Source organism: Amphiprion ocellaris, chromosome 2, assembly GCF_022539595.1.
Source record: "Amphiprion ocellaris isolate individual 3 ecotype Okinawa chromosome 2, ASM2253959v1, whole genome shotgun sequence".
NCBI lineage: Eukaryota > Metazoa > Chordata > Actinopteri > Pomacentridae > Amphiprion > Amphiprion ocellaris.
The window spans coordinates 34,904,063-34,927,141 of record NC_072767.1 but is presented as its reverse complement, the minus strand read 5'-3'; the positions used below and the strand labels follow the sequence as shown (position 1 = coordinate 34,927,141).

Here is a 23,079-nt window from a genome sequence, read left to right as displayed (position 1 = left end):
TGTAGAATAACAGAAAATTGTACAAAAAAGTACAATTAAAACTTGGTTTATACAGTGTGATGTGCAGAGTTGCAGTAATTACATAAATTAAGAAGATACAGCCAACAACCATTTAGCTTAGCTTAGCTTGTTAATTAAAAAAACAAAGTATGTACACAAGATATGTGTCTTTATACTTTTAACAATAGAGGGACTTCAGCAGTCATGGTCCACAAGTTCCTCATGCTTTAAATGTTTAAAGGAAGTTCTTCCAACAATATTTTGAGATGTGTGCAATGAAACAACTGAACATAACTGCTGCAAATACAATGCCAGTTACTTACTTTGTGTTGTCTTTATGTCTCTGAGTCGAAAAGATGAGGATAAACACCATTAATTTGCTTACTTACGAACATCTTCTGTCTGTTGCCAACATCAGGTATTCTTAGTTTTCAGCTCTAAAACACGTTTTCAGACACCATGTGTGATGTCAAGTTCTGCTATTTGTGTCCTCAAGTATTTTAAACTTGAAAGCTGTGTGGAAATGAACATTGCCTTATTTATACAGAACACGTGGCAGATATGCATGTGTTGTCATTTCTGTTGCATTATCAAGCTCGAATGGACTATAGATCTATCTGCGTCCTCATGGCAGAGCTTCATAGGCACAGAAATCATCATCATTCACAAACGAAAAAAGCTTTAAACCCACCTGCTGTGAAAATGCCTGATAAATCAAACCTTAACAGTGTCATTGTAGCTGTGAACAACCAAAGCTTTTCTCAGTTATTACTAACAAGCAGTCAGTCAGTCACAGCAGGAAGTCAACAACGTGCCAATACAAGCTGACATGTGCTGCCAATCATAAAAAAATAAATCACGCCATAATGAACAGCAACATTTGATCATAAACTTCACACTGCTTTACTGTATTTCAATCAGCTAAAAATATTGTTATTAAACAGATTTTTTTTACACTTCTTTTTTAGACATGGGCTTTTTCCTCACACAAAACTCTCAAAGTTACATTTATTAAGAAAAAGCTTGTGCAGTCATTTGGGAGCACACTTTCTATGAATGACTAAACAAGAAACCCAGAGCATATATACATACATGTACAGAATGAAATATATTCCAAGAAACAATTTACATACTGAGATCTACAAAAGCAAAACACAAGCACATGTCAGCTTGTATTGGCACATTGTTGACTTCCTGCTGTGACTGACTGACTGACTGCTTGTTCGTAATAACTGAGAAAAGCTTTGGTTGTTCACAGCTACAACGACACTGTTAAGGTTTGAATTATGAGGCATTTTCACAGCAGGGAGTCGAAAGCCTTTTTCAGTTGTGAATGATGATTGTGTCTGTGCCTATGAAGCTCTGCCATGAGGACGCAGATAGATCTATAGTCCCTTCGAGCTTGATAATGCAACAGAAATGACAACACATGCATATCTGCCACGTGTTCTGTGTAAATATGGCAGAATTGTCAGTTTGACGCAGCTTTCAGGTTCAAAAGTCTCGAGGACACAAATAGCAGAACTTCACATTGCTGAAAATGTGTTTTCGAGCTGAAAACTAAGACAAGGTCGTGCTGGCAACAGACTGGTACACAGATAATTGTGACTGTAGTTAAGCAAATGAATGTTTTTCCTCATCTCAACATGTACTTTTAGACTCATAGACAATATAAAGTTAATAGCTGACCTTTATTCCCTCGTAATTATCTTCAGTTACTTCACTCTGCACAGGCAGAGCTTCCTTCAAACATTTCAACCAAATGGTTTCTGTTTGTGCATGTCTTATTGCTTTTTCTACATCAACAACTATAGGGCCATTGATGACCTGTGATCATGACCTATGTTTAGCTCACCCAATCATAGTCTCTCCAGTATTTTTGGCCTCTTTGTCCTGCAAAAATATTTATCTTCTCTGCTCTTTCTCTGTGATTGACTGTAGGGAAACACAGTACTGCATAAGGCATGAAGGAGGCACCAGACGCCACGCAGGCCTGTGTTAGTTCAGGGGCTCTGGGCAGACGAGTGTGCATAAATCACAGTAGATAAGCTGGAACATGTTTGTCCCACTTGTACAATTACAAAGTTCATGTTAGCTGAGAGGTTTACTAAAACTGAGAAGACATGCATTATTTATCAGGTGATGTTCACTGTAAACATCACATTTCTTGTTCTAATACACTCGCGGTGTATTCTGCAGCAGGCCAGCAGACTCTAGATCTGATCAGCTTGTCTCCGCAAAGAGCAAAATAACACAACCAACAAAGGTTTAAAGCTTGATTTAGTTTAGATACGTAAAAACTCAGGGGAAATGTCTCATGGGCTTGTAGCAATACCTCAATAAACAGAGATTTTCTACTCGAAAGAGAAGGATGAAATCGAACAGTCCAAGGTCAAGGTCAACTTGGTTGCTTTTTTACAGCCAGTTGGCAACATTAACCCATCACTTGTTGGCAATCCTCTCTGTGTCTTCACTGTGGACTAAGCTGGCAAAACATTTTATACTTTAGATGCCCAACTGTTAAGGTCATAGTGCCTGAAGTTTCTGAATTTCAGAGGCTGTGTTCCATATCATATGCTTTTACTTTTTTCTTAGTACAACTGTCCTCATAAAGGTTTAATGTAGTGCATATACAACTGGGAAGTGCTACTCTGTCATAATAATGTGCCTTAAGCTTTGACAGTTGCATCCTGTAGTGTGAGTTGAGCTGTCATTTGTCTGTGAGGTCTCGGTTACTCAAGCTTCTCATACCTCACGAGAAATGAAAAAGAGGCCCTTTAAAAATAATAATAATAATTCTACTTTCTTCTACTGTCTTCTTGGGTGAGGCTATCTACCAATATTTTTGTTTTTGTGGTACAACTTGTCATACCTGCTCAATCAGGTATCGCAGTTAAGAAAACAAAACAACCCTTTATTTTGATTTTTTTGACGAAGTATTTCATATTAAAAAGTGTTTCATATGTTGTGTTTTGTATTATTTTGACATGCAACTACATATGGTTCAGAAAATATCACTACTTCACTTATGCATTGTCATTTTTAGGTAATATAAACTCAAAGATAGGACTTTTCATGACAGCTTTCTTTTTTTTCATATTTCAACTCACCCAAAACCAGAGGCTATTTGATCTACAAGTCCAACATTAAATTGGCTTCATCTCAACCAGCTACACCACTACATTACTCACATGGTTACATGGGAATGTGTGAATAATACAATAACTCTTGTAAATGTGACTGTTATCTTTTAATGTACATGTTTCTCAAAATAAAACTTGATATTACTTCTTTTCCTTAAGTAGAGGACCTGAATACTTCTTTCAGCACTGTGCAACAAACTGAGACATGCTGAAGAGGATTATAGTGTTGAACTGCCATCTAGTGGTGACATTTAAATGCAGTTGGAAGCAACTTTATACACAAGTGAAAAGGTCAGAATGTCAACCATGACTCAAATCAATCATCTTTTCTTATTTAATCATTCATAATCAAACACAAACAAATAAAACTGTTTGCTCAACATAATGTCACATTACTGACAGGTTCTCATAGTGTTGCAATTGACCTGTCAGTCTTTTTTCTCTCCATGTCAAACACAGTTTTCATTTCTGTCTGCTTTGCCGCAGTGACAGTTTCACAGCCTCACATCTGTACATTAGATGGAACATATAGATGAAAGACAGAGACAGACACATCCAAAGACATGTTCAGTCAGAACAAGTGAAGCCATAAAGACTCCTGGAGGTCAAACCACAGTCACCAGAAAGTTTCCACATATGTCATTGCAGCTCTCAGACTCACTAGATCTTTCTTTTCTTTTCACCCTAATGTTCCTTCCCTCCTCCTCCCTCCCTGTTCAGGGTGGGGGTGTTCAGCACAGAGGCCATTCAGAGATTGGCGCCAGGTTTGATCGCATGTTTCCGTGAGAGTATCAAATCTAAGTGTAACAAGCCCCGGTGGAGCACTAACCTTCCAAACTCACACCTGCATCCACGGCCCTCTGCTCTGCCAGTGCTGCTCTGTAATGTAAATGGATGGCTGTTATTCACATTAATCACAGCATCCAGATGTGTGTTTTTATATGGAGCATTCCAGCATCCAGGGCTTGTTTCTGAGCAGGTTAAGTTCACCGCAGTGCACCTCCTGACAAAGCAGGACACCTAATCACAGCGCAGATAGACATCTTAACTTAAGAGCTGGGAGATTTTTTTTCATCTGAACTGTAAATTGATTTCTCGTTGCCAAGCCGTTGACATCTAGTTGATCTTTGAGAAAGAAAAAAGGTCACGACGGCATCGGAGGCTTTAATGATGTGTTAAAAAGTGCCCTGTGGAAACTCATGAAGCAGACCACCTCACCCTGGGCCCTGCTTTTGTGTCGCCATGCTCTTAAAATCATGAAAGGCAAAGCACATATAAAGCAGTCCTGCTGTTTTCATGAGGAAAATGTTACTGTTTCAATTGAGGTGTTTTTTCTGCATTTATCACTGAGACATGTCAGTCTCCCCCCTGATGCCTGGAAATTACAAATTCATCAACAAAGAAACTATTTTTAAAGGAAAATCATTAAACTTCCTAAATACTGTTATTTGGTCGTGATAGCCCAGATGTGCAAAGGATGACAGAGCGGTAAGAGGAAACAGTCTGGACAAATGTCTGCACTGGGAAAAAGAGGGTCCAACTTTGAGGCTGTTTTTCTTTATTTGATATGATAGTCGTCATAGAGAAAGGAAGGAAGCAGTTATCCGTGGTATCTCTGGCAGCGGATTTGGCCACTTGATGTATGATTTCACTGAAGCTGAGAAGAAGACCAGCAGTCACGCCTGTTTGCTCCTCAGCATCCAATCAGGCCGATGCCTGCAGCAAAGCCCATCGCTATGACCTCACACTGCCTCGTGCCAAGGAAATCGCCCTTGGGTGTTGCAGTAGGGAATAAGGGAGGGTGTGGTTTGGTTATCCTCTCACAATTACTCACACACTACATTGCACTAAGCCACAGACACGAGTGCTGTCTTTGTCCCTGCTGTCATAAATTGTGAAGTCCTCCTGTGCAAAAACCTGCATCCTGCTCCGTCCCAGATGTGTTTAATGACCTCTCTGGGCCACAGATATCATGGCCTCTCTTGAAAACACAGAGCCCTTGTCGACCTGCAGTGGCTCATTGAGTCCGCTGTCGAAGGGTGACTCCATCATAGGAAAGATGGTTCACATTTAGTAGTTGCTGCTTTGATTTCCTTCATTCCTTCTACCCTCTGTCTATTTCAGCATAGCTTGTGATTTACACACTGCAGTCTGGTCACCCATAACTGTGTCCTCATGTGCTGTGATATACGGCCCCACATTAATATTCCCCTTCTGGTCTGGCTGTGGGATCAGGGGTGGGTACTCATCGTGCTCAAGCTCCAGAAACTCAGCTCTTGCCAGTATGGAGCACATTAAGAAGAGCCAGAGGAAACATCACACGGTCCAGCAGCACTGAGTCAAGCCTCCACCACTAAATTGGAAACTTAAGCTGGATTTGCAGTTCTCAGTTGGTGTCAGGGTGAGCTCCAAGTAGTATTTGGGCCATGGGTGAAGATTTCACCTCTAGGACCTGTAGAAATCTTGCCACTGTAGTCATTTTTGCTCCCAGATGACGTCTAGATTCACTGTGTAATCTGTCAAATGAAATGTGAGGTCCATGACAGCAGCCAGTCTTCTCTCTCATCTCCGTCTGGCCACAGTGGTTTTGTTCATGGCCATAGCACACCTGAGTAAACAACCACCCCCCACCTCTAGGCTCACAGAAGGACAACTGAGCTGAGATGGGTTTCCCCCAGTTATATCGTGGCAGCAGGACCTGGCCTGGTCCCCGGAGTCAGGACCTCTCTGAACTGTTGCAGATCTGACAAGACACTCATTGTGTGGGAATGTGATGAGGAGGCAGGGTGGAAGTTTCCACAACACGGGTTTCTGCATCTTTTTTTCCAATCCAAATCTTTCGATACTGCTAATGGAAGGGTTAACAGCAAATAATTTGTAGTTTTTACAAGGACGTGCATGAATTTGGAGGTCCGTTTTTGGAGAAGCGGTGTATGAACTTGTTTGAGATTTCTCGTTACACTGGAATGAAACTATGACACATAGTTTGATCGTTTTTCTCTTTCTGTGGGAAAAATCATTAGACGTTTTTATGCAACATTCTCAGCATTCAGGATTTTTTGTTCTCGACAACATCCTCTGATGTGCAATGCTAATTACTGCAAAGCCACCATGTAATCTTTAATCAGTATCAGCTCCGACAAATACCACAGTCACCCCGGAAACAGCTGAGTGTGATCACCAGTGGATGAATATGATTTCCATCTCATCAAAACAACAAACGCACTTTTCTTTCATCATAAAGCTCTTGATATTGGTCCATTTAAACAAACAGGAAAACTATTGAGCACTAATATATCTCATAGGTGTCAGTGAGTGATCCTGTTAGTCCTAATCTTTTAGAGGACTTAGAGTTTATGGAGGCCTGCTAAGTGTCAGCTCAGCAGAGCGAATGGCTGATTTCAGACATTAGATATGGTTTGAGGAGCTGACAGGGTAATTGGTTTGCCTGGTAAGGCGGTCTGGTGAGGCAAAGCCAGAAGTCAGAGAGACCTAATCAGATGGTAGAAACACTAAAGCAGTCACAGCTGGGATGAAACTGCTGGGATGCCCTGAAGAAATTCCTCCAAATGTAAAAAATAATGTTGCAATGGCACACGTGGCTGATGCACAATATTTACACAATTTTATTGTACAGTTTTATTCTATATACTCAGCGGGTGACTATTTTTTTACACAGGGATTGTTTCTGCTGCCACATCATTGACCAACACACAGGGGTATCACAAGTCATAAAGGCTGGATACACTTTGGCCATTTTGCTAAGAAGAGAGACATCATTCTTATGTCCTACATCAGGAATGAAGTTTACCGACATCCTATGAACTTTTTAGTGCACAAGTTTGTCCACGAAGAGACACTATTTGAAACCACACAGAGGTACATAATGCTATAAACAATATTTTTTCCTCTGATTTATATTTGTGTTACAGAAAGATGTCTTATCTTTGACGCTTCATATAAGAAAGTATGTTATATGGTGGCTCAAATGTTGCACTGCAGTGTTTCCAGTACTTGAACTCACTTTAATGATGGAGCAGCAGCGTCCTCTTTTGGATCATAGTAAAACTGTAACGTCGGGAAATGTAAATACGGGGGAATTGAGGAGTATTAAGAATATTGCAGTAAAATCAGGACAGTTGTCAATTGAAAGTCAGGATTCAAGTCAGGATGAGGCTTTGTATGGACTTGTCGCATTCACTTTTAAGCTACTTTTAAGCTTTACCAATGGATATACCTAAGTTTATGTTCTTAGACTGAAAACTAACTGATACACACACTGAGTTTTTTTCAAGGAGGCAGTAGAAAGCAAGCAGCTTGTCAAAAAAATGTGTAAACTATTGGTAGACTGATTTTTTTTAAAAGGTAAAGACTTCTTTTTAAAACAACAAAAAACAGACAACTTGGAGTTGCAGGAAACTACAAATCTTCCATTTATTTGTTTAAAAATCCATAATAAAAGGCACAATTGGAGAATATATTCATCACACAGCACAAATTAAATCAAAGTAAAATCAGCGTGTTCATCCTTCAAGTCATTAGAGATTATATTAGTAGTTTTGGATACAAAGTTAGTGGTGATATACAGTACATGGATTGTACATGGGAAAAAATGAACATAATTGTTACATGGAATGCATCTGGACATTCCAGCAACATAACAAGCTACTGGTCCTGTTCTTACACCATATAAGAATCTATCTTATGGAAAAAAATCTTTTTGTGTTCATGTCACAAACTGTTCTGGTATTACTTATATAAAATAACAGCACCAAAAAATACAAATAATGAAAGGCTATTTTGAAAAACAAAAACAAAACACAGCAACCACTAACACAAGAAACATTGACCAATATCAGTCGCTCAAGTACTGGAGGATATGAAGCAACGATAGCACCATATTGTATGACCTACAGCACACAGCCTGCAATAAAATATGAGATATATAGAATATGGTTCCTAATTTTAGCTGTCTGACTAAGAAAGTGCTAGTGTGCAGGTCCAAGTTTCATCTGAAAAATGTACTTCAAGTTTCTGAATATCACTAAAATACTGCTAGTATCTATCAAAATCTCAGTAACAGAGTAAATATAGTGAACTAAGACAACTGTCCATTAGCTGCCAGGCTACTCTAGTTTCATGTAAGGGTTCCTTTCTGTCCTGCAAAACTGTCCTCCAACACTGTAAACTCTGAACAGCCTTTGGTTGGTAAGATACTTTAGGATTTTATTGCTTATTTGGTAGAAGCATAAGAATAACCATGCAATTGAAATCAGATTTGAAAACAAATCAGAGTTTATTTTATAGAAAAAAAAACTGTTGTCCTGTTGACAATGCAGCCAGAGTTCACAGGCAGCTAGTGGTGAGGCGATCAGGAGACAGGCTTCTTTTGCCGTTAAATACCTAAAAAAACATGATGATGTTGATTATATTTGCAATAAATTAAGTGGTAAACAAATCCCATTTATTACAACTTGGTCAGTGAAATACATACCCTTAGGGCCATAGATGTGCATGCAAGTTGTTAAGTGGGAAGAGTGAAATCAATCTGAATGTCATTAGAAGCTGAACAATGCTACATCCAGTGAAAGAATGCAGTCCCTTTCTTGACCAAAAAACCCAAATTGTTCTGCCTTTGTTTTGTGTGGTTGGTTGAACTATCAAATTTTATACAGACTTACAAGACTGCGAGTCGGACTGAGAGAGCGAGAACGAACAGGGCTTGCACTCCTGCTTCTGCTTCGGCTTCTAGTCCACTGCGAAAACAGACAGACACACATACATGAGACTTTGCATGTATTTGCATGCTCTTACATATAGTTAAGCCCTAAATTATTCATACATATGCCACATTTTGATTTACACAGAATTTTTTGACCAACAGGTCTCTTCTGGCAGGAAATGACTTAAACAAGGGACAAAAGATGTTAATGATGGATTTTAACTATTTTTATGGAGTTTTAAAATATTTTGGTAAAAATGCTATGTACAAAACTAATCATAACATTTTTAAAAAATCTTTATTAAAAAGCAGCTTTTATATCGTGCCACTAGTCCTGGTAATTTCTACCATGTTCCATAGCATTTCTAATGCACTCTAAACTGAGAACAGCTAATGCAGTAGTTCTCTGGTCAGTTGCAAGTCAAACTAAAGAGCCTGGTGAGCTTGTTATTGTGGTCCATCACTGAGAGAGAGTTGTGCATTGTGGCTGCCCACAAGGTGGAGTAAAGCTAGAACACCATGTCCAAGGGTTTTCAAGTGCTGGTGGCCACAGTGCAAAGCAGAATAATAAAGTACAAGGAGTTCCACGCTGTGAAAAATCTTAAAGGGTGTGGGAGGAAGCCAGAAGTGAAGAATCCAAGGACACTACTTAGATCATCCTGATGAATCACAGCAATTCTGGTACTAACATCTTAAATCAGACTCTCCAACAGCCACTGAACAAGGCTGGCTTCCATAAATGCCAACCAAGGAGGACTCCACTTCTCCCAGACAGACATATCAAAGGTCACCTGGACAAAGAAGAAAGCTTTTGGTCCTCAGATCTCTAGTCAGAAGAGATATAAATGGAGTTGTTTGGACACAGAGATGTGTGTTTTGTATGATGAAAGAAAGGAGAAGCATTCAGCCCCAAGAACACCATGGCCATGTTCAAGCATGATGGTAGGAATGTAATTCTTTGGGGGTGTTTTTCAGCTGACAGGCCTGGTAACTTTGTCAAAGTAAATGACATCATGAGAACAGACAACTAAATCAAGATTCTAGAGGAAAACAGCAAGAAGTCTACAGAAAAACCTGGCCTTGGGCAGCACTGGACCTGCTGACAGGACAATGATTTGAAGCAAATTGATAAAGTGATTGACCAAAGATCAACAGAAAACAATTTTTGTTGAGTGGCCCAGCCAGAGTCCAGGTCTGAATCCCACTGACAGTCTGTGGAGGGAACTAAAGACCAGAGTGATGGCAAAAAAAGAGAGACTCAAAAAGACTGCAGTAGGTCCAAAATCCCAGTGGGGACATGCAGAAAGCTTGGTAGCAATTATGGGAACAGTTTAATTGAAGAAAATAAAAAGGAAAATAAAAGCTTTACCACTGCTTATTAAGTAATGGTATGAAACATTCTACACATGGCATTTTTAAATAACAGTGTTTTTAAAAACACAAGCTAAAAATGTAAATTAATTAACATCTCTAAAACAATGTCTTACGATCTTTTGTCACTTGTTTGTGTAATATCCCGTCAGATTCATTAGAAAGCTGCATGTGGGCATGAAAAAACTGGTGCTTAGCTGTACTTCTGTAGACCGACATCTGAATTAATTCTGATATTATTTTGTATTATTAAGTATTATGAAGTCAGTACCGGAGCACTTCTTCTAGTCAACGCCTCGCCCTTCACTATCACATTGTTTCCTTCCATTAAGGCTGGCCAGACATGGTACATCACCAGAGGAGCAGTGAACTCAGAGTCATAGCTACGTCTGTACCTGTTCGAGAAAGAGAAGGGAAGACAGTAAGAGACCTGAGTGTGAATACTTTATCTGAGTGGTGAGGGTGACATCTACTGGTAGAGGCATCAAATGGCAAAGTGAGAGGCTGAAATTAATAGAGGGATGTTTTGCAATGTGTATGTTTCTTTAAAGGTCCACTACGTGTGATGAAACTCAAGTTTTTATCTTGTCAACATGTCTATATTGTGCCTTTATATACTAAAAGTCAGTTCCGTAGCCGAGCATTTGTGCCTTGAAACGACTGATTCAAAAACATGGATTCAGACTTGCAGGGACACATAAATAGTTTTACAGTGTTCAAACAGATTTACGGGTGACCTGGTGGGCTTAAGGTGACATAAATGAGAGGAGGCAAACCTGTAGCATTACTTTTAAGTGATTTTCAGGTAGGAAGTGATTATTTTCAACGGGAAAAAAATCAATATCAGTTTGATGCACCAAGATCAAACAAAATCAACAACCAGAGTGTGACTTTTCACTCTCACCTACTACATATGCTTCAAAATTGACCAAGTAAGCATCAAATTTTGCAAATAAACTGCCCTGACACGGGATTTTCACACAGCACTGCACACAGGACTGACCTGCTGTCATTGTATAGTTCCCCATCACTTGCAAAGGCCAAGTCAAGCGGTGACTCCAGAGTCTGCATGGCGAAGGCCACTCTGCATGCCTCCCTGATCAAGGTACTGATGAGGACAAAGTCTACTTCTGGTGGGAAGGAGATGTGAGGGTCCACATTCATGGCATTGATCACATCCTGGGAGAGACAAAACACATTCAGATACAGCGTCATTTTCATTAGCAAGTGTCAGACGACAGCAGTTTGTTAAAAAATTTTGCAGAGGACACAACAGAGAATATTTCATCCTACATTGACGCTGGCCTGAACATCATAGAGATCCAGATTCCTGACAATGTAGTCCACAGCTGCATCCTCTAGACTCTCTGGCCCAAAGTGAGACGTCGACAACGTCTTTCTCACTCGTAGTTTGAACTGCCGGTAAGCCAGTTTAGCTATCTTGAAGGACTCCTAAGACATAAAAACAGGATAAAAACAAACATTTTAGGGGTTCCCTCAGATGAAAATCAAGATTTTTTACCTTGTTATTCAATCAATCAAACTCTATTTATATAGCACTTTTCATACAGTTAAAATGCAACACAAAGTGCTTTACAACATTTAAAAAAATTAAACAAGAAAACCCATCCCTCCCTCCCTCCCTCCCTCCATATATACATATATACACACACGACTATACATGTACGCACACAAACACACACGCACACACACTCACTACTGACAGTAAGGGAGACATGGCATGGCACTGACAGTCGTGGAAAACACTACCATTGGGGCCGTCCACACTGGGAGGAGTCGTAGGCCGGGGGCGCCAGCACCCGGAATCCCCCGATCCCGACAGACAGGGGGACGCCCACACCGAGGTGGGGAGCTCCCCAACCAACCGGGTCGAAGGGACCCGGGGACAGCACCCCCAGCAGCAGACCGGATACAACCCCCAGTGTGGAGGACACCCCTGAGGGAATACTGGAGTTAAAAACTAAAAAATTTAAAGTATAAGATAGAATAAAAGGCCTGATGTAAGATAAATAAAAAGGTGAAAAGTTAAGGGTAAAAATACATAAGACAATAAATAAATAATGATAATTGTTTGGGAAGCGGAAATTTTTTACATGCTATCAGACATAAAGTAAAATAAACAATCGAGGGGTGCAGATAGAGGCAGGGACTTTGTAGATTTCCACACTTTAAAGGAAAATTTATCAAGAGGTACATCTAAACCATTTAAAGGCAGGCAGGGAATGGTTTAATGGAGAAAAAGTTCTAAATATATAACTTTGATACACAGAGAGGAGTTTTTAGGAGTGTATTCAATGACTGAGAGGGACTTTAAAGTAAACTTTCCTTCACACCAGTCCAGCTAAACAGATCTGTCACTCAGTTTCTTTTACTCTGCTCATATTTACTGGCAACTCTAAAATAATCACAGTCATACCACAACAGCGATGAAGATGATTTTCTGAACCATCTGCAAGTCAGCAATGTAGCGTCGAAGCAGGCTCTGGGCCTCCAGACGCTCCACAGCGTACAGGTCACTGAAGCGGGACACAAGGCGAGCGTGGCGGGACGAGTTGGTGAGCTGAGCTCTGGTGGGCGACTCGCTCCTCACTGGGCTGGAGGAGCGGCTGGGTCTGAGCAGGGGGCTCGGAGAGCGACTTCTCACCAACCTGAGGAGGGAAAATAAATATAAAACCACATGAAATATTGAAGACTTCGTAGGTTGTGAGTATACAGTGTTTGTGTGTGTGTTGGGTACGTGTCAGCACCTCTCCTGCAGCATGGCCTTCTCTGTGCTCAGGTAGGACACTTCGTCTCTCAACAGCCGAATCTGACGCTCGTAGTCATCAAGAGCATCCAGCTTCCTCTTATAAATCTCCACCTGCTCATGTGCGGATCTCAAACTGAAACACAAACACAATTCATATCAACAGAAACACTTAGAGCACCTACAGTAAATATGATACTGCAGTATTTGATTGTATCACCCACTCTGCTTTTAGCTGTAATATTTCATCCTCAGTGGCCAGCAGAGTTGTTGCTGATTTGCTCTTTGTCTCGTCCAGTTCGTTTTTAGCATCTATCAGTCTGTTAAAACAAATCAGTAGTTGTATCTGTGTTATGGAATATTTTTAATAATCCAAAGTGCATTTAAACTCCAAATGGGCCTTGATGTAAGGAGGCTGCTTTTATGTATCAGACTCACTCTGCTCTGACCGAGTCCAGCTGTAAGCGAGTGGAACACAGCTGAGTCTCCATCTTCTGCATGTCGCTCTCATGGGAGAAAGAAAGCTCTTTGATCTTTCTGTCCTTTTCTACTGAATCCTGAATGTATCAGATGATGGTACAGTACAAATGTTATACAGAAACAACACCAGACAGCCATAATAGAATTTCACTTCAAATGACTTGAACTGGTGGCACATCCTGACGTATTCCAAGTATCTGTGTAGTAGCACACTGGATGGAATTAATGTTGAGACCTGGATGAGCTGTAGACTGGTGTCATCAGTGACTGAGGGCCTCGCCATTGAGAAACAGGTTCCAAGCCACGGTAGCAGTCGTGTTTTCAAAGTGTCCACTCCAGCATAGTGTCCTCCTGATTCATAATAAAAGACATTATGCAAATTTGCTTCACTTGAACCCAAAATATGTGTCAGTTGGCCAGTTTTACTGGTCAATATTGACCTATCACAGATACATTGGTATTGGTGTATATGTTGTCTGGTACGTGCTGATATTACGTCTGTTTTTTTTACAGAACATAATGTAGTAAAAGATGTGTGAAGTAATTTGTAAATGGTGTCATCACATAGTTTGTCCATCAGATGAGATCTGGCTGCACTGTCTGCAGTACATGTAGCAGAACATGCCTCGGAGCATGCATCACAGCTGAGGAGGGGTACGGAGCAGGAGGTGTCTCTATAGTAATTTGCTTACTAGTTAGTGACACACTTTGCTGGAAAGTTAATGAACTAGGACCACAGCATTTACCTTTTCAATATAACTTTTAACAAATATATTGCCAATATGTCAGTACCTTTTTGCTCTGTAAAATTGGGATCAACATCGGCCCAAAAGGATCCAGTACTAATCAGGCTCCATGTTCAGTAGTCCCCTTTTTAAAAGAAATCAGAGAAGTCGTGCACTGCAAAGGTTAAACTTGCCTTCAGCTGCTGTGAGGTTAAGGATGGCAAACAGTTGGCCTTGGATCTTGGCAGTGAGTTCAATCAGCTCACAACATCTGTTCAGATTCTGGTCACAGGAAATCACCTAGAAGAGTAAATGTGACCAAAGAAACGGGTAAACAAACTTTTGCATTTTCTGATGTACTACAAGTAGGGCTGACCAATTAATTAAAATGTCAAAACTGGTAAAATGTGCCAAAACGCACCATTATAAATAAAGCATTGTGGTCCTGCAGACTTGCTTTTTTTCAGTGTTGTTAGTGATTGCTTATTTGTGGTTGTCATACAGATTTTTAAAAGTTTTTTTTGTACTTAAAGAAAGCCTTTTAACAGCCAGATGAGAGTGGAGTCATTCCACTCATTCAGTAAAGAGTAAAAAGCTATACAAGAGATGCCACAGGTGTCCCTGCTTCTAGCCCAGTTTTTTCACAGAAGACATAAAATGTTAAAGTCATTAAATGACTACTAGGGTGAATTTTTAGTTGTGTTTATTTATTTTATTTTAAAGAATGCATGTAGATTACCAAAGAAGTTCATGCCAGGAGTGCATAGTTAGATAATTAAAGAAAAAAAAAGGGTCAGAATACAATATCATCAGTCTGGATTTTGGGTCTTTTTTATTTGTTATTATTTTAGTTGGCTTTTTGTTCTTAATGTATCCTTTAGATATGCCATATTGATCCAGTTCTTGATAAAAATGTCCAAAATCTGGTTTGAAGTCATCCCATCGCTTTTTATGAATGTGGAATTTTCCCCAAAAGAAAATCAACTATACAAAAAAAATTAAGAATTTTAATAAAAAGTATCTGTCCTTGTCATCAATTTTAAAACATATCAAATTATTGTTTTTCTGGAAATTGATTGTTTACCCAGTTTATTTTCATGATGTAATGCTTGACTGTTGAATTTAGAGTATGAAGCACGTTTATAGTGCTTCTTGTTAAAGCCATATTGTCCATTTTACATGCATCTGCAGATGCTTTTATCAGGCTCAAACAATCATAATGTGCAAATACACTAAACTTTATGTCTGTGGTGACAACAAAGGTGTGTATTTGCAAAGCTTTAACCTTTCTCATAACTAAATATTTGTGAACAAAAAATGTTTATGCCGTTTATAGTGTAATCAGGCCTGACATTTAGGTTAATTGTAGTTAATACTATAGTATTACCTTAGAATTAACTTATAGTTCATAGTGTAGTATTAACTTATAGTTAATGCTATAGTATTAACTCTTCGCTGCTGTCACTTTTTGGCAGGTGGAAATCTGCACTTCATAAGTTGAACTGGTCCTTTAGCGCTATTCAAACCTATAAAAAACAACAACAGTTGAATTGTTTGCAATCGAGTTCAAGTGAAATAATGTCGAAACATTAGAATCATTGTTCCCACGGATGGTACGCTGCTTTTGTCTTTTTTGTGCCAACACCTGTGCAACCATCACTTCCGTGTAGCCGCCTACAGGAAGCAACAGGAAGTGAACCATCTCAGCAGAGAAGCAAACGCTCTTCGGAAAAGTCCAACCGTTGTCATGGCGACTGGCGTCCATAGCAACCAAACTCTAGTGGAAAATCAATGTAATCTAAATAAGTGCATTCCTTTGCTGTGAGGTTTTAAACTATTTAATGCATCTCCAAAACACTGAAATGCTTCAGCTGTTTATTCATAATCATAATGATAAAGCGTCCCCCCCCCCCAAAAAAAACACCAATCCACATGAGTGAACAAAGTAACTTATCATTTTAGAGAAGGAGGAGGGTGATATTATCTGCAACCTTTTGACTGAAACTTTAAAATAGATGCAAATGTAAGTTTCAGCTACTACTTTATGGGGTAACGAGCACATATCGAGGTGTTTCTGAGGGCACTGATGCAGTTCTGTGGTCAGATTTAGGTCGGTCGTGACTTATTGATGAACTTACATGGTAGTCTTTGTGCCAGCTGTCCAGCTTGTCCTGTAAGACGCTGAAGGAAGATGTATTGGTCAGTCTCCTTAAAGTGTCCGCCATGTCCGTCCACAATAACTAATCCTCGGATGTTTTAAACTGCTGCAGCAGCCGGGAAGAGGAGCGCAGTAAAAATTCCTGACCTGGCAGCTTTGTCCACCCACGACACAGAGGCCAAGCACCGCCCGCCTCAGTTGTAGCAACCAAATGAATAAACGAGCCGACAGCTGAACCGCACACAGCAGATTAAAGAAAGTCGTCTAGTGGCAGACAGCGTTCCTCTGTGCGTCCTGAGCAGGTTCTGCTCTTCTGTAATGTAAATAGGATTGTAATGTCATACTGTCAAACGAAACCAAACGCCTGCAGACTGACCTCGGTGGGTCACAAACACAGGTGCTGGTGTCTCTGCTTAAGTGGCAGCGTTGGATCAAATCCTATAAGCCTATAATACAGTATGGCATGATACATTTAATTAAATGTGCGGGAGGCTTTCCCACAATATAGTGGATGATAATGAATACAAGATCTGAAATATATTAAAGTATTTACTTATAGTATAGTATTGTAGTACATCTAGAAGAGTTAGAACGTTGTGTAAAAGTTCATTTGTTTCTATGAGTTAATTCAGAAAAGTAAACTTTCAAATGTATTTCGTGTTCATTACATGAAAAATTTAATATTTATAATATCAAAGTATTTATGTGTAATATAGTATTGTAGTGCATCTGTTTTTTTAATTCGGAAAAGTAAACTTCCATATGTGTTTTATGTTCATTACATGTTAAATGTCGTATTATTTAGTGTAAGACTTTTTGTTTTAATTTTGACGATTATAACTTAATAACTAATGAAAATCACAGCTCCAGTATCCCAAATTATTACAATATTTCCTAACATCAATCCAAAAAAGTATTAATAAAAAAGATATACCATACAGTGTCAAAGGAATGTCAAAACTTCTAAAAAGTATGTTCATTCATACACTCAATACTTGATTGGGAGCTTCTTTACCATGAATTACTGCATCAGTGTGGCGTGGCATGGAGGTGCCCAGGTTGTTTTGATAACGTCCTTTAGTTCATCTGTATTTTTGTTTCAATGTTTGTCATCTTCCTCTTGACAGTACCACATATGGGGTTCTATGGGGTTCAGGAAAGGTGATTTAAACAACCAGTGAAGCACAGTAATATCATAGCCAGTAACCATTTGGTAGTTTTGACTCAGTGTGCAGCTGCTAAATTCTACTGGAAAGGGAAATCATCTTCATTAAGCTTGCTCTACAATCTCCTGCTTTGGCTTTGGGCTTGATATGTCATAACATCAATTATGATTCCTAAGTAGACCTACATTTAATATATGCAGAGTTACATTATTATAATACATTCTTCTAATTCCTTTTCTTGGTATTAAATTAGACAGCTGCTCAGACTACACTTAAAGTTAACTGTGAAACCATCCTGTCCTGTCAGCTTCCCATTTAATGTTCGGATTTTTACTGCTAAACAATCCCTATGCATTATAACAATGACTTCTATGTTCTGGCAGTTTATTTGGCAGTTTACATGTGGAAAATATGAATGGACATGATTTTCCTATTTTAGGATCCTTCATGTCATTGGCTGGATGGGCTCGGAACGAACCATCTATTGTTATCGTTGCAACGTCGACTTTTTCTGTACATACAAAGTGTAAATGAAAGCATAGATAAATGTTATCTTTTGTATTAACGTACCATTTTTATTCATAGTTAAGTATAGATGACTCAGCAGTTCAGAATCATTGCTTAAACACAGTCTGTACTCGAAACACAACTAGTTTTTCCACCTTCAGCCGTAAAAAGAAGTGGTACGTTCCCGGTCGGTACGAGCAGAAAAGGGAGGGTCAACATGGCGTCCGAACAGGTCAGTTATCTTCTGTTTTTGTTGTTATTCTTGCATTTGGTGCTGTTTTTCGACATTTGTGGTTCAGAATCCCAAACTATATATTTCAGGGTAACGTAAAATACAAACTAAATGAGTAGAAATAAACGCACTGGGCTTTGTTCTCGGTCCTGTGGTCATATCAGTGCAATAAATGACGTTAGTGGCCTCCGCTTGGTTATTAAATGGAAATAAAGATGGTATTATTTTATCAGGCATGCTGTTTAAGAACATTTTAGTCGTGTCATCAGAATAGAAGACGTTTAACAATGACAAAACGGACCGTATTTCAATTTTGCTGCTAAAGTGAGTGCAGTTTATTTTTAGTTATGGCCACAGACGGGCTGTCGCGGGGTATTTAACAGATGCATTCCGATGCAGAGCTCAGTCAGTGGAAACCAGTAACTAATGTTTTAATATGGCTGTGGACACCAGGGCTGCACGATTTGGGGAAAATATCTAATAATTACGATTTATCTGAAAGATTTGATTTGCGATTTAATTTAAACTCAAGCTTCAGCTGCATAAACACTGTATAATTGAACCCATGTAGAATAGCGTTTGATAGAGCATTACTAAAAAAAAAAAAAAGAAATTAACACATAAATAATTTAATGCAAGGATGAAAACTTAAAGATATGAACAGCTTTCAAACAAAAAAAATAAAAATCCAATGTGAAATAGCATCAAAACTTGCACATTCTACAATCAAGCTAAGTATTAATAAATAAAATAAACTGTCAGATGCATTGTATAACTTACACCCTAAATTTCAACCTTTGTAATTTCCTTCTTGCATTGTTTCAAACTGTGATTTAAAATCCCCCAACTGTTCAGCCCTAATGGACATTAAACGATGAGAAGAAAGCCATTTCTACTAAACTGAGCTTGACAGCATGAAAACATTGTGCCAGTTTGAGGTGACTGGATCTAAGTCCTAGTAGGCCAGTTTGTGTTATTAAAAATTAAAAATTCAGTGCTGTATATGTAAGGAAACACTTCATTCGGATGTGCTCTCTAGGAGAGCTCCAATGGGCCAGTGAAGAAGTCCATGCGGGAGAAGGCCATCGAGAGACGCACCATCAACAAGGAACACAACAGTAACTTCAAAGCAGGCTATGTGCCCATAGAAGAAGAGCGTCTTCATAAGACAGGCCTGAGAGGACGCAAAGGAAACATGGCTGTCTGCATCATCGTCCTCCTCTTCCTCCTCGCCTTAATTAACCTCATCGTGAGTACAACAAGCTTAAATATGCTTTTTTGTTGGTCGTATTCCTGTGTATGAATTGTAAAATCTAAAACAACTGTGCTGTCCCTCAGATCACACTAGTAATATGGACAGTGATCCGCATCGGTCCGAATGGGTGCGACAGTATGGAGTTTCATGAGTCTGGCCTGCTGCGCTTCAAGCAGAAAGCGGACATGGGCATAGTTCATCCACTGCATAAGAGCACAGTAGGAGGCCGTAAAGACCAGGACCTGGTCATTGTTGGCAACAATAACCCGGTGAGAGATACAGAGAACATTACAGAGTATTTCTAAAAGAAAATGACTTATAGTATGCACACTTTTATACCTCTCCTCTTTCATTTCATGTGGTTTGTTCCAGGTGGTGTTCCAGCAAGGCACTAGTAAGCTGAGTGTAGAAAAGGACAAGACCTCAGTCGTCAGTGATGTTGGCATATCGTTCACAGACCCTCGCACACAGAACACTTTCTTCAGCACAGATTTTGAAAACCACGAGTTCCATTTGCCCAAAGGAGTCAAAGTCCTCAGTGTTAAAAAGGCTTCGACAGAGAGGGTGTGTATAATTCTAATAAATCACTGATGGCAGTAATTCTTTAATTACGCCAGATGTCCTACAACCTACAAACAAGGTACTATCAATACACCAAAATACATAAAAGTGAAGTGAAGCAAAGTTTTTAGGCTTCAACAGAGAGGATGTGTATAATACTAATAGTTGACTGATGGCCGTAATAAAATAGTAATTCATTAATTATGTCAGTGTTTCACAACTTGCACACAAAGTACCATCTGTACATAAAAACACATAAAGGTAAAGCAAAGCAAGGTTTTAGATGTAAATGAGTTAAAGCATTTTTTAAAAAGTCCACATTAAAGGTCATTTCTGGTCAAAATCAAGGTTTTTCCTTTGTTAACATGCCCATATGGGTTTTCTTTAGATACTGAAAGATACATTATGAGCGAGGTAAGCAGTCAACATTATGGCTGAGCATTTCCACCTTGAAACTGCAGTGTCCTGATATCTCAAAAACACTGATTTAAACTTCCAGGATTTCCATATCATTGCCTTTCTTCAGAATCAGTTACCTGTTCTAACATATATGGTTGAATTACTCCAGTATTACAACTTGACATTGTATTGTGTAGAATAGAGAACTTTTACAGTAAATAATGGAGGAAAGTTGTAGAAAGAGGCAGGGACCTCATAGGTCCGCACAGTCTCAAATAAGCAAAGTTGAAGAGTCGCTTCTCATCCATTTTAATACAAAAATGGGATTATTTTCATGGAAAAAACTTTTAAATATGTAACACTGATACACAGAAGAGACCATAGCAGGACTTCAAGACACTGAGCATCATCAGTATGAAATATTTAGACTAAAAGGTCCAGACAAAGCCGGAGTTTTCCAAGGAAAAAAATAATCTGAATCCCTTTTTGTGGTTCAGCCAGAGAACAAGTTAAAAACTTGAATGTCTGTGGAAAGTTATGGAGTTAGAAGTTCACCGGTGACGCAGTGCCTGAGAGTATCTGACAGAAATAGCAGGTGTGCAAAGCTGATAAATACAAGTTTCAGAAAAACTTAAAGCTGTCATCCTAAACAGTGGCGCTTTTACAACAGTTCAAAATAGAGACCTGAATATAATTTTATATATTTAGTAAGTGGAAAGAAAAAGAATCTGAAACCTTGCTCTCACTGCATTTATATGTGTAATTATTCTGTGTAATTACCATCGATTAACTTATTTTTTTTTACAACCACACCTTTGCAAAACATCTATATATGTTCTTTAAAGCAATGGGAAATCTAATATTTTGTCTGTAATTTCTAGATCACCAGTAGCGCAGCGTCTGACCTGAACATTAAAGGAGACAGCAAGGCCATCATCCGTGGTAACGAGGGGGTCAACATCATGGGCCGGACTGTAGAGTTCAAAATGGGAGGAGACATCGAGCTTAAAGCTGTAAGTACAACTCATAGCAACAGTGTAGAGCTGATCCAGATGAAAACTAGAATTTTTTTGAGTTCTGATTGTTTTTCTCTCTGTAGGAGAATAGCATCGTCCTCAATGGATCAGTCATGTTCAACGCCACTCGTATCCCGAACTCGGCTGGAGATGTGTATTTCAATGACGGTCTGGAGAGGTACAAGCTCTGCATGTGTGAAGATGGGACTCTGTTCCGTGTGCTGGTGAAATTTACCAACATGGGCTGCCAGACCTCGGATAACCCGTGCAGAAAAGCTCACTAGGACTGCAGTCAGCTGTTACATCTCCCTACAGTCCATCACCACTGAAATCAGATAAACCACTGGTAAAGTCGCTTATTTTGGATAATGTGTAAATGCAAAGTGTGAGATATTCTGAATGGCTTGCACATAATAATACCTCTGCAGTTCACCTGACAAATTCAGTATTTCTTTTTGTTTGCCAAACACAGGTTGTGCTATAGATCATTGCCACTTGGCCAAAGATATTAACTGTAAGTGCTGAAGTATTTTTATTGTTCTGCAGATTTGCCAACTTTGATCTAAAATTCATGAACCATGTCAAAGCACATTATTTCTATATTTAAGAATCATATTGTGCTTTATGCTGCCTGTTGGTCGCGATTAGAAGCTAAGGTATTTATTTTTGCCTTACCGTCCAGTATTACTAAAATACGAACCCTGTAGAGGGCTGGTTGAAGATTTTATTTGCCTATCATTGTTACTGGCAGCTGCGTTTGATATTTTCTCTGTCATATTAACTGACGTGTGAGACACTATAGGATTATAATGACGTATGGAATGAAATTTGGGGTAAATTGTAATATATAAGATACATTTTAAGCCATCCAGTAATGCTAAAGCAGAATAGGTCTCTTTTTGCACATCTTGGACTGTCTATAATGCACTTGCCAATGGATTTACAAGGGATGATATATATGTAATATTCTAATTTTGTTGCAAGAGCTTTTTTACTGTAAAAAATAATATTGAAAAACAGAAAGAGATGAACACTAAGTTAAGCTACATATTAATGCAAATCTCTTTAAATGTTGAGAGTTTAAATCATCAATAACTTGGGGTGAAGCCTGTTTTGAGTGGTTTGAATTTTGTGCAATATCGTATAAACAATTGCTTTGGACTCTCTTCTCTGTTGTATATCAGTATTGTTGTTGAGAACATTTGTAGTTGTTGTTCTCAGAGCACAGACTTGATGCCTGTTGTGAAAGAACAGCATTTTGAATCACTTAAATGGAAAACTTAAAAAAAAAATGGCAACGGGCCTTATTTGAGAATTTGTCCAGCATTTCATCGGTATGTTTGTTTCAGTCAATAAATATGTTGCTATGTGAAACTTGTTATCATTGTTTCAGTATGTGTCTGGGGCATTAAAATGGTCATTTAAAGCCATAAAAGAACACTCCTTATTACATGACCTTTATTATCTAATGGAATGTTTATGGCTCTCTTTGTCATAAACTTTGAAATCAGCTATCTGTCATACATAAAGCGGAAAACAGTGACAGTAAGACATTAACTAGACGTGTAAATGATTGA

The 23,079-nt window shown here is 39.0% G+C and overlaps 2 protein-coding genes across 2 annotated transcripts; one reads left to right on the top strand and one right to left on the bottom strand.

Annotated features, from left to right (window-relative positions):
• Positions 1-7,552: 7,552 nt before the first annotated feature.
• On the bottom strand, positions 7,553-16,994 carry spata18 (spermatogenesis associated 18). Its single transcript, XM_023290627.3, has 12 exons — positions 16,347-16,994; positions 14,403-14,508; positions 13,719-13,834; positions 13,442-13,560; positions 13,228-13,323; positions 13,005-13,139; positions 12,674-12,905; positions 11,530-11,688; positions 11,240-11,415; positions 10,508-10,631; positions 8,825-8,899; positions 7,553-8,546 (listed from the first exon to the last, which is right to left on the bottom strand). Exons 1-12 carry the CDS (start codon positions 16,431-16,433, stop codon positions 8,490-8,492), a joined length of 1,482 nt encoding a protein of 493 aa, XP_023146395.1. The 5' UTR covers positions 16,434-16,994; the 3' UTR covers positions 7,553-8,489.
• A 1,130-nt stretch (positions 16,995-18,124) lies between these two features.
• sgcb (sarcoglycan, beta (dystrophin-associated glycoprotein)) lies at positions 18,125-22,876 on the top strand. Its single transcript, XM_023290622.2, has 6 exons — positions 18,125-18,271; positions 19,311-19,520; positions 19,610-19,795; positions 19,899-20,090; positions 21,368-21,499; positions 21,586-22,876. Exons 1-6 carry the CDS (start codon positions 18,257-18,259, stop codon positions 21,784-21,786), a joined length of 936 nt encoding a protein of 311 aa, XP_023146390.1. The 5' UTR covers positions 18,125-18,256; the 3' UTR covers positions 21,787-22,876.
• Positions 22,877-23,079: the final 203 nt, after the last annotated feature.